General features: G+C 42.6%; 2 protein-coding genes across 7 annotated transcripts in view; one reads left to right on the top strand and one right to left on the bottom strand.

The window, feature by feature from the left end:
- LOC119009129 (LYR motif-containing protein 4B) overlaps positions 1-6,164 on the bottom strand; it is a 30,983-nt gene extending 24,819 nt beyond the window's left edge. The window contains exons 1-4 of the mRNA XM_037080150.1: positions 6,141-6,164; positions 5,675-5,833; positions 4,766-4,799; positions 43-57 (exon numbers count right to left, since the gene is read on the bottom strand). Of these exons, the coding sequence (XP_036936045.1) occupies positions 43-57; positions 4,766-4,799; positions 5,675-5,833; positions 6,141-6,164 (232 nt within the window). The remainder of the gene's footprint in view (positions 1-42; positions 58-4,765; positions 4,800-5,674; positions 5,834-6,140) is intronic.
- Positions 5,675-11,750, top strand: part of fars2 (phenylalanyl-tRNA synthetase 2, mitochondrial) — a 99,509-nt gene continuing 93,433 nt past the window's right edge. For 4 of the 6 annotated variants that reach the window (XR_005071442.1, XM_037078889.1, XM_037078891.1 and 1 more), the window contains exons 1-2: positions 5,675-6,039; positions 11,419-11,618. The gene's annotated coding sequence lies outside the window, so the exon portion shown is untranslated. Of the gene's footprint in view, positions 6,040-7,062; positions 7,087-9,249; positions 9,512-11,418; positions 11,619-11,750 lie in introns of those variants that run through there. The other 2 variants (XM_037078888.1, XM_037078887.1) reach the window with 2 other exon arrangements.

Here is an 11,750-nt window from a genome sequence, read left to right on the forward strand (position 1 = left end):
TTATGTCTCTGTTCTCCAGTAAATCGTCCAGAGAAGCTCAACATCTGTTTGATTCTCCTCGTCTGCACTCGACACATCGCTGTGCTGAAATGATTCATCGTGTATGTTAATAACCCCAAACTGGCTCGATGTGTGTTTAAATCACATTTCAGTGTTTACCTTGTGTTTCCTGTTACCATTAGCTGCTGCAGTGATCTGATTTTCCTGCAGAGAATCATGAATGTTTCATCTCCCTTCGTTTATTTCTCTCCTCTCTCTCTGTCTCACTAACAAAGCTCTCCAAATTCAGCCAAACTCTCCCACCTGTCCTCACAGGAAGTGCTGCGAGCGCCTGCATCAGCTGTTATTGTACTCGGTCAACAAAATACAGCCTGCAGCAACGTCTGGCATATTCAGGTCATTCCACAACCATCCAACAAGTACAGCGGCGCGCCACAAGCAGCGGCTGACGAGGGGAAGCCCACAGCAGGAACCAAACTCTCCGTTTTGACGAATCCTTCTTATAACCGGTGCAGCGGCTGTTCAAAACACGCTGCTCAGCTCAGATTATCTGGTAATGTGAGGCTCCTGAATGCCTCACACACCCACACACGTCTGATATTAACAATGGAAGATCTGTGACTGCAACAACCAATGAGAGGCCTCCTTTCTCTCTCTAGAGGCTAATGTTAGCTAGCATGCTACTGTCAACAGAAACCTGAAATCTCACCTCCAGTTCTCTCTGAAGAATATAAACCTGTTGACGACGTCTCCCCATCATCCCGACTCGTTTTACTTCTACACTCCGTTTGTTTACGTCTGCTTCCCCATGAGATCACGAGAGTCTAGCGTCCGCCTGCAGAGCGCTGAAGCCCCGCCCCCGCTGCTGCACGGTGATCGCAGATTATTCAAGATGTTTAATACATTCTGAGCATGTGCAGTGAACTATTTCCCTTCAGCGTCGTGACACAGGCTGCTTCCAAATGTCCGGACTTCATCGCACTCGTAGGCTCGCAGACTTTGCGGCCATGTTCGAAGGAAGTCCGTGAATCTTGAGAACTGATCCAGCTCACAAGAGCCCTCGAGGACTTTCTGCAGACTTCCAGAGAGTCTGCTCGTCAAGTCGACTCAGTGATTTAATTATCCACAATTCACATGTTGGAACTTATCATGAGTGTGTAAACAATTACTTCATAGTTATTAATTGAATTGTGTTGACCAGAAGTAGAAATAGAAACATGTAGAAGTAAAAGTTACAGTAAACTGATATTTCCTTTAGTCTTCAGGCTGTCTAAGTAGGTTTTTAAAGAATAATATGAGTTTTCAGTGATGCTTGTGCTCCGGCGGGAGGCCAAAACTTGTGAAGTTTTGTTTGAATGTTTGTTTGCAAAATATCCGTGTGGACAAACAGATCAAAGACGAACATATTAATGAGCAGAAAGTTCTTTTAATGAACCCGTTTTGTCTCGTTCACGACTCTAAGTTCAGTTTCTTTAGGCCAAACTCTTCATTTGCTTTCATGAGCGACAACGAAAAAGTTAGAAATCCTCACATTTACAAAAGCTTAAAAAAAAAAACAAAAAACCTATCAATGAAGTAATTTTCTTTTGATTGAAGATGTGAATAATCGACTCGTTGTCGTCTCTATGAGGCAGCGACTTCCACCAGCAGGACAACACATGAAGCAGACGAGGTGGTTGTAGATTTAATGGACTACAAAGTCCACAGAGAACTGGTGGTGGAGGTTCTGTTCCTTTCATTTTAAGATGTTTTCTCTGCCAGGACCGACTCCCCCACACATGAGGTCTGCGAGGCGGTGGACCGAACCAGCTCCCCGTCTCTGGAATTTATTTTATTTGGACCAGCAGCGGGAGGAGGCCATCTCTCATCTGGCCGCTCAATAATTCAACACAGCGGCGGTCCGCATGAAGGCTAGCAGGGAGCGCCGGCTCTCTGATGTCCGTGTGGAGGGCTGTGTGTTCTGACAGCTGAAGACGCTGTCCCAGCCTCACCCCAACACACACACACACACACACACACACACACACACACACACACACACACACACACACACACACACACACACACACACACACACACACACACACACACACACACACACACACACACACACACACACACACACACACACACACACACACGAGATGGGGGGAGGTGAAGATGAGGTGTTTGGGTTGAGATCGGGTGTTTGAGCCTCTCACACACACTTTGTGGTGATAAAAGCGGTCGCGGCTGATGGAGGATCTGTCACGAGAGCCCAGAGGCTTCTCATATACATCCCATAATGTTCAATTTTAAAGAGAGCCTGCTGAATGTGAGCTCAAACACACCGACGGATATGAAGAGATGAAAGGTCGCAGACTGCTGTAGAGAACAAAAAGCAATAAGTGCAGCTGCAGCTGGCCTGGTGCATTGTGGGCCGCGGCGTCCGGCTGAACGACGCACAGACAGTTTAGATTCAATATGTTGAGCTTCTGAACATGTTTGATGGATAAAAACACTGATTGCAGTCTAAAAGACACACCAAACTCCATTCATAAATCCAACACTTTAAAGATTATCAGTAACTTTTTAAATCCATGAGTTGCTCTTCACATCAGCTTCAATTAGATCCACCAAACTGTGTTTATTCAAAAATAACATGCGTCACTTTTAAAGCTGCTTCACCTGTTGTTGTCACAGCTGATCAAGAGTAGACAAAATATCTCTGAATTTATATCTTGATATTTTCCCTGTAATAATATTTTTGAGAACATTAGTGCTAAAGGAGTCATGAGGTAGAGTCGAACCATCAGAGGAGTCACAGCGGCTCCATGGTTTGATAAAATATCTATTTTTGGTGTCAGTGTATCGGTAATCGTATCACAAGAGGAAGTGATGCGATACACCACATCAATATTTTCTTTTTTTTCCAAAATGATCCCATATTTTAGACGTCTTTCCCGACATGGTCGGCTATTAATTGTTCTAACTGCAATGTCGAAGGGACCTGCCGTGTTAAAAAAACCCACTGACAGTGAGTGACTGCCTGTATCTGGCCCTTCACTGCACTGATAATACACCTCAATATAGAGCAACTTTGAGACTTGATTTAAAAAATAAACAGGAGCGACTTGAGCAGATTAAATCCAATATTAATCCAATAACAGTCTGAAGCTTCTCAAACTGTATTAGCTTCCTCAGCAGCAGCAGCAGCAGCAGCAGGTCGACTGATGTCCAGAATAAATGCAGAGCGTGTCACAGTCAGTTAGGCAGAACACAGTGAGTCCTGATGGGACCCGAGCAGCAGGACGCCTGCACACAAATCAGGTCAGCGGCCATCTACAAACTGGGCCACGGACTCTGAACCACAGCTGAATTTATAACAGCATCCTCGCTCAGAAACCCTGCGACCTCTGTGTCCAACACTCTGCTGTGAACACCCACATCTGCTCTCAGCGAGCGCAGCCTTCCAGATACAACCCTCATCTGTTCAGACTAGTGAGAGAAAATCCCTCTCAGTTTAATACGACTCAACAAGAGCTCAACGTGCATCCTCCACAAACTGTCTGAGAACGTTTCAACATCAACTGTCGCTGCAGAGCAGAGTCGACTGGTCGATCAACGGAAACTAAATCTGCAAATATTCTGATGACTGATTTAATGTTTTTCCTCAAGAAATGTCTTTTTTGTTGTGTCTTCTGAAACCCTCACGTCCACAGAGCACATAAACAGGTTATCATGTAGCCTCAAAGAAACCAAACCTCATTCAACATCACATTCAGGTTTGTAAATCAAAAAGTTCCCACTGAGTAACTTCACTCAGCAGTGTGCTGCAGGGTTCACTCAGCGCGTCGACACACGAGTGGAGGAATAAAACATGATGTAACATCTTGTAATATCATTTCTTGGAGGGACAGACAGAAATAGTTACCGTGACGTCAAACACACTTCTCAGCCTTCCTGCTGGAACCACACGAGAGCTGAACTTTTTCTGATAACCAATCAATTAGTTTTTTTAATTTGTTAAATCTGCATCAACCTGTGAACACAACACCGACAAATCAGCAGCTCATGAAGACGAGACGGAGAAGCTGCAGGAGGCAAAACAGGCGCTAAAGTGCTGCGAGCTGAGGGGAGCCTGCCTATAATAACTCTCTGTGGGAACATTATGAATCATCATTTGATACATAATTAATATAAAGATATTAATTAGAGGAGCTTTGCTGAACACACACGACAGAGCCAGGCCTGCATCCACTGTGAGAGCTTCAGTGTGCGACCGGCAGCTGTCAGAGAATAACAACTGACATCATCATCTCCTCACACAATCTGTGTTGGAATAAACATTTTCATTTTGGTTTGTTTGGTTTCCCTGATTTCATTAGCCACACTGCTAGCTGTTCGAGGCTAATACAAGTGCCCGTAAGACCAGTTGAGCTGACAGGAAGACAGCTCTGGAGGACAGCTGGTGCAGATCCAGACCTTCTGGAAGAGTAAACATCTGGAGTCACATCAGATTCTGCTCCCATCGACAGGAGCAGAGCTCAGAGACGACTTTTAACTTCTGGGATTAAAAAGTGGATTTATCTTTACTCCTGTTTCTGAGCCTCCTCTTAACCACCATCACTGCCTGCTGTCAATCACTAACTTACAGATATCTGTGATTTGTCAAACCTTTATTTAATTTGTGAAAATGAGTGCAAAAATGATTTGTTAAGCACTCATTTAAATTGTTATTTTTTCTTGAACCCCAAATGGATTGAATGGAGAGAAAAATTGTAACTCAGAAGATCCCTGAATATTGAAATAACCTTTAGCTGTAGCCATGTCGCTTGAAGAAAACTGACTGATTATTAGGACAGAAAACATGGTGCTTTGGTTAATCACAGACGTCCTTAACGACCCTCTGGAAGTCTGCAGCAAGAGTAATTAAGTACTTAATTGGCTTAAAGACACTTTTAAACCATGTTTGGGATGTTGTTCCTACTCTTTCCTAAAGATCCTTTCCCAGGACAGTTTCAGTGACGATCTAGCTGCATCCATACATTATATATTCCGTAATCAATCAATTTATAACCCCAGTGCCTTCTTGTTTTGTGGCTGCTGGGGGTTTAGTTTTCAATGTTTTTATTATGCTACAGAGTAAACTACTGTGTCGTTTGAGGGAGTTCAAATAAAGTTCCAGGACAGCACAAGATTTTCCAGGACATTGTTTTTTTCCCCTGTAATTTTCCATGTGTTTTCCATGACTCAAAAAACTGTTTTAGAAACCTTTACGGGTTTTCCAGGACACGTGGGAACCCTGTTGAACCTGTCAACTCTTTATTCCGTGAGTGGAAAACGCAAAAAAACAGGTTTGTGAAAATCAGCGGAATGCTCCTTTAAATGCTCACTAACACCGTTACAGACCACATTAAATATAATAAACACAACAAACTGACAGGATGTTATTAACCGAACCTGTCTGACTCTGAACACACCCTGATTAACACCTGTGTGGCTCTGAGACTGGAATCTGAGCAGATGTTGAGTTTTGATTAGTCACAGTTGGGTAACACTGATGACACCGAACCTACAGCCTGGATGATGTAAACACACACGTTAGCCGCTAAATTAGCATCTTTTCAGCGTTTGACAGTCGGTTCGAACCGGCCAGCAGAACCGTTCGGACCGGCCGGAGATCATCTCTTACCTGTAGTTGTACGAGGGGAACTTCCTGCTCTATGTCAGCATCATTTTTGTAGAGAGAAATCACCTGTGCTAGTGTGGACGCCGCCCATGATGCTACTATCAGCTCTGCTCTGACCGACTGAGCCCGAGGACCCCTTGATGACGGGTGTCCAAAGAGTGCCTGAGCAGAAATACGTGTTATCTCTCACAGGTTCATGCTCTGGCGTTTATTCATTTAAAGCCACTTTATATTTATAGATGTTACTGTCTAAGAAGATTGTCATGAAAATTAGATTTCGAATTTTGAACACGACTTTTCTCTGGCTGACGAACAGGCACGTCACCACCCGAACTGAACGGCAGCTCAGCTCTGGTGTGTGGCAGAAGGTGAGTTAGCCTCGATTATTTTAACCTCCTATAAGTGCGCCTTAATACACGACTGATGGGTTTTAATGAATGAACGGTGCTGTGAGCCTATAGCGGCTCACCTCGCAGCTCAAACCGGCATCCATGCCGGGTCACACTGCGCTTCATTTCCCCGGTTAAATGTCCTTGTTATGGGTCAGCGTGTTAGCTGCACTCTGCTACAGAACACTCTGACAGAAGTGCAGATAATAAGTCAGCTTGTTCTAAGTGTGATAAGGAGTTAAACCAGAGACAGAAACACAGCCGATGACACCTGAGATACATGTTTAAAGTGCCTGTGAGTTCTCGTGTTGTTGGTATCATTGTGTGCACGTGTGTGGTGAGAGTGTGTGACCTCAGTGTACAGGTTATCTAACAGGTAACAGCTGATCTGTTCCACCAGGAGCATCACAGACATTACAACTGAACCTCCTGAAGCCACGTAGTTCCCAATAATAAGCATAATAAACATCACATAGGTACAAACAGCTTGGCTATATGTTCCAATAATGTACATTGTTGTGGTGTGATATGATGTGATGCAATATGTGATGATGATTTTGGGTTAATCTGATCTTTTTCAAGGTTTATAAAGGCATGCATTAACGCAGTTAAGGGATGTTATTGTGGAACCTTGCACGTACGTTCTACTTCTTGTCTATACCTCGATTCATTATATCCACATTACTGATGATTATTGATCAGAAATCTCATTTTTTGAGTCCCAACAGTAGGAATATACCATACATAACAAACAGATAAATTATCAGCCCAGTGATAGAAAATTTACATTATCTGTTATTGGCTGATAACACAAAGTTAAAGTGCTGTTGTTGACTTAACAGGTGCAAGAAGAAGAAGATGAACAACAAATTCACTGATATCGTGCTAATTATGTTAAACTGCTGCAGCTGTGTAGAGCCACGCAATGTACACAAGAGCCACACATGCCGTCACTGGTGTCGAAGTTTTTATTTTTTACAAGAAAACAACATGAGGGAGGAAGGCTGGTCACAGCTGGAATATCAAGTAAACATCTATGTTCACTACGTTTGAGCCTCTTTTACACTGTGTGCATGAAAGGAAACAGTAAATGTTGGTTTCTGTTATCGGTTATTTTATCGGTATCAGCTGTGAGAGTAAGGTAAATATTAGTTATCATATCTATACAAAGCTTCAGTGATGATTCAGCAGATTGGATTTGTGCCCTGACTGTTACAGCCGTCATGCAGAATGATTAGTCAACCAACAGAAAATCAATCAGCAACAATTGTTGTAATTGATTAATCAATTAAAATCAATGACCAAGCAAACATAAGAATAATTCACTGGCATCTTAGACTGTGTGTCAAATATTTAAGCTCTAGGCAAACGTGTAGGACATCTTTCACTATTTCCGGACATTTTCCTGAGTGAAGGATTAAAACCTTGAGTGTCGAGCTGAAGGACAGTTTCTATTCTCACTGGTGGAGGCTGACCTTTGACCTCTGGGTCAGTTTGAGTCAGCTGGGAGGAAGTGATGTCAGAGTGAAACATGATGAGGAAACAGAGAAGTTGACATTTCTGTCCCCAGTAGAGATTTGTCTTGTTAGAGAGGACCACACACACACACACACACACACACACACACATCCCAACACCAGGCTCTCTGATGTCAGCTGATTTTAGTGTGTGTGTGTGTGTGTGTGTGTGTGTGTGTGTGTGTGTGTGTGTGTGTGTGTGTGTGTGTGTGTGTGTGTGTGTGTGTGTGTGTGTACAGTATGCTCTTTAGCAGTAGATGTGTGAAAGGACAGAGACACATACAGTTTGTTGATGTCCTGATTTCTTTTAGTGTAAAGGTCAATCGTAATGCTGTGTGTGTGTGAGAGTGTGTGAGTGTGAGTGTGTGTGTGTGTGTGTGTGTGTGTGTGCTGGTAAAAACTCAGTTTATATAATTGATTGTCTTGTCTGTCGCTCTGGTCCAATGAGGCAGTGTTTAGTGTGTGTGTGTCGTGTTGTACATCTGTCTTTGAGGTCATCTTCTTCCACAAAATACTGATTCTGATTCACAAACAGAGCTACAATTAGCAATTATTTTCACGGCTGATTAATCACATCATTTTGTAGAGTAATTGATTATTTGCAATGCTGATAAAAGTCAGTTGCCCAGAGCTCAAGTTAAGATTTTCAGAATGCTTATCTTTTTGATCAATAGCACAAAACCCCAAAATGTCCTTTTTCCCCCTTTACAATTCTAAACCCAACATTAGTACAGAGGAGCTATTGGACACCATCATATGTAAGAAAGTTACATTTTGTCTCTTTGAGAAAGAAACGTAAACACTGTGTTTATTTACACGTGAGGCAGAGCAGCTTATGTTCACTGATTATTTAAATCTCCCGATACACCGACAAGATGAGTCAGAATATAATCTGTGTTCTTCTACACAACCAAAATGTCAAACACTTAGTTCAGGTTGGTTTGATAAAACAGTTTGCAGTAAAGCAGATGTCCTCCTGATAACGCCTGAGCTCCATCAGAGCAGCTTGAAAATATCTATATCCTCCTCCTTTCCTCTGTCCTGTCAAGTTTAACTACGGCTTTCAATTTTGCTGCTAAAATCTGCCATGGTATTTTTAGAATTAGTAAAAGCAGACTGTCTACTTATTTAGGTAAAACATGAAAAAAACCTCAATACACATGATACACATCCATAACATTCACACACAGTCGAGATTCATAGAAATAGTTTGGAGGAAAGCAGCTGTCTGGGGTATTTGCTGCAGTGACATTATTGAGCACATGGAAAATGCTTAAAATTGGTAAAAGCAGCCTTTCTAATAACAAATGATCGAAATCGAAACAACCCGCTAAATGACATCACTGGAGGAAGTTTAAAGCTTTAAACTACTATTTTCACCAGGGGCGGACTTACCATTAGGAAAACGCAGGCAATTTCCAGGGGCTCCCAAACTAATAATCTCATAAAAACCGATTAATAAAGTTGTCTTCGATTCAAAGCTATTATTATTATTATCATTATTATTGTTGTTGTTGTTGTTGTTGTTTTAGTCTTAATTCGCTTAAAATACATAAAAATGCTTAATCTATCATGATTGCTTCGATTGCTCCCCCCTCCCTTCTCATGCAATGGACTATTCCATGTTACTGCGCATGTGCAGTCGTGATTCAGGAAGACGGTAGCAAAACAAACTAGTTGGCGCGTATTTGAGCTGTAAACGGAAGCGGAGTTACGCTAGTGGAGCGGAGAAGAGGAGAAGGAGAGAGGACAGCAAACTGTTTTTTATCAAAACTACCAAAAAAGTCAACTTTGTTTCGAGTGACACCGAATGTAGCCGCAGGTCCTCGACAACAGCAAGAGCCAGAAGCTGCTGTCAGTAGCACCGCTGTCAGTGTCAGCTGAGGAGGAGATGAAGCGGAGAGAGACACAGGGACGCTTTTCATCACAAACATGTGAGTGTTAAAGCTGTCGACATGGTAAACTATATTAAATATTGATTCATGTTCTTATCAATTACAGTAAACGCGTTGAGATGATTCACGTGTTAGATAATAATCCTCAAGAAGGATTTTAACACTAGAACGTCCAAGACGGCCATTTTGAAAAAAATGCAGTACTGCTGTTAACTTACCGGACTTTTCCTAAAAGTGTCTGTATTTGAATTCAGAATATTTTTTTATTATATTAAATTACACAAAACACAAGAAAATATTATGTGTTTACCTATTTCGGCCATAAACAGTCATATGACCGCACATTGTTTTGCAGGTTTGCTGCTTTCTTTGTCTCTCTCGTCTCTAACTGTGTTTGCGGTCTGCAGCTGCGCTTCTCCTGGTCAATTTACTTGTAAGTTATTACGGTTTACTATGTGCGATAATATGAATATTGATAGATTGATATGATTAAAACTTGTTAAAATCAGTTGGGTATTTACATGAGAGATTATTAGAGTTTAAATCTAGGCAGTCAAAATGACCTTACAGCTGCTCTGGTAGTGTTTGAGTTCCGTCTCTTCTAGTTCGGTTAATGAATTCATCTAAGTTCAACCAAGTGGTAACACAAGATACAAACAATATCCAGGCTGAACCTATTTGCCTGCTGCCCACATTGAAGACCTTGTGTTGGGGTGAGATAATAAAATTTTGCACGCCAGTAGGAGTTCGTGGAGGGCCCCAATGACTGTGGCTGTTGTCTGGGCCCCCAAATGACTAAAATACGTGCCTGATTTTCACATGTGTAGTTTTTCAACATCTAAGACCTGGAAAAAACTGCCCTTTAATCTGTTTTTTTAGTTCTGTGCAAGACTGAGATACATTCATCAGTTTACCATCAAAAAAAGGGAAGAAAAGCTGCGTATTTATGCAATGCAGAAGCTAGAAACAGATGAATGTTTGGCACTGGAGCTTGACAAATAACATGAACAATTAATCACGTAATTCAATTAGAGTAATTTCGGCCAACTGGTTAATCAATGAAGATGTTTGAGTCACAACGTGAAGGACACCTGCTGCTTTTCACTCCTACAATCAGCTCCGGAGATCCCCCAACAAACTACTCTCATCACTGTTCAGTATTTATCAAACAGAATATACAAACTGTGCTTTAGCCTATCAGGGAGGTTGGTGTGTGTGTGTGTGGTGTGTGTGTGTGTGTGTGTGTGTAGTCGTGGTGCGTGCACAAGGCTGACTGATGACTGACAGCTCTGCAGGAGCGTCAGATCAATAAAGGAGGATTTCCTTCAGTCCCAGCTGACTGGACGAAGTCTCTCCGTCTAATCGGAGCTTTCAGTCAGTTTCCTCCACATCACCAGACGCTGCTGTCAGTGTCGCCGTTCACACCAGAGCCCCTAAATGCTTTTTATCCAGTCTCAATCCAATGTCACATCTGCTTCTTCACTATCAGAGACGTACTGAGAAAACAGCCGTGTGTTTTCTGAGGATACACACATCTTGGCAGGATTTCTCTCAGGATTTCAAATGAAGCTTCTCCTGGTAGTTGTTGATAAAGAAGATGAACCTGAATGAAAGAGTGTGTGAATGAATGATGTAATGGAACCACCTGACACAAATGTCCAGTCATGTTTTCTCTTGTAGTTGTGCGCAGCTTTGCTTTTGGTGGACTGTTTGTTTACAGTGAGATTCTGCAGGTTGTCAGTAAACTTGTACATGTGATGTTTGTGACGGTGTCGCTGGAATGTTAAAGTTCTGTCGGCCCTCAAACACTCAGTGGAGGAAGTGAGAACTTGTCGCAGACGGTTCTGGTCGAGTCGACAGGACTCTGTTTGATGTGAGCAGCTTGTTTCTCTCCGCTGTGAGCTGCAGATTGAGTTTTCTGTCTTTTTTCTGCCTGGTGGATCAAGGCCCCCGACGTCCCCCATCGATCGCTTCCTCCCGTGTTCAGACCAGCGGAAGAATCTGTCTGGGACACATCAGGCCGTGACCCGTCCATCCACCCGCCTGACCCTCCATCCATACATCCGCCCAGCCATCCGTCGTCTCTGTTCCAGTCCTCCAGTCCGGATCAACAAACTCTTCTGCACCGCTCGTTCCACAGACTGAGGTAGGTGATCAGGCGTGTGTGTGTGATGTCTCACTGTGTTGAACATCATATTGATCGCTGCTGTTTCCTCTACAATTCCCTTTTAGTTAAAATACGTTCAGCATCAAGATTTTGCGATGATGTTTCCTGTTT

Source organism: Acanthopagrus latus, chromosome 19, assembly GCF_904848185.1.
Source record: "Acanthopagrus latus isolate v.2019 chromosome 19, fAcaLat1.1, whole genome shotgun sequence".
In the NCBI taxonomy this organism is placed as follows: Eukaryota; Metazoa; Chordata; class Actinopteri; order Spariformes; family Sparidae; genus Acanthopagrus; species Acanthopagrus latus.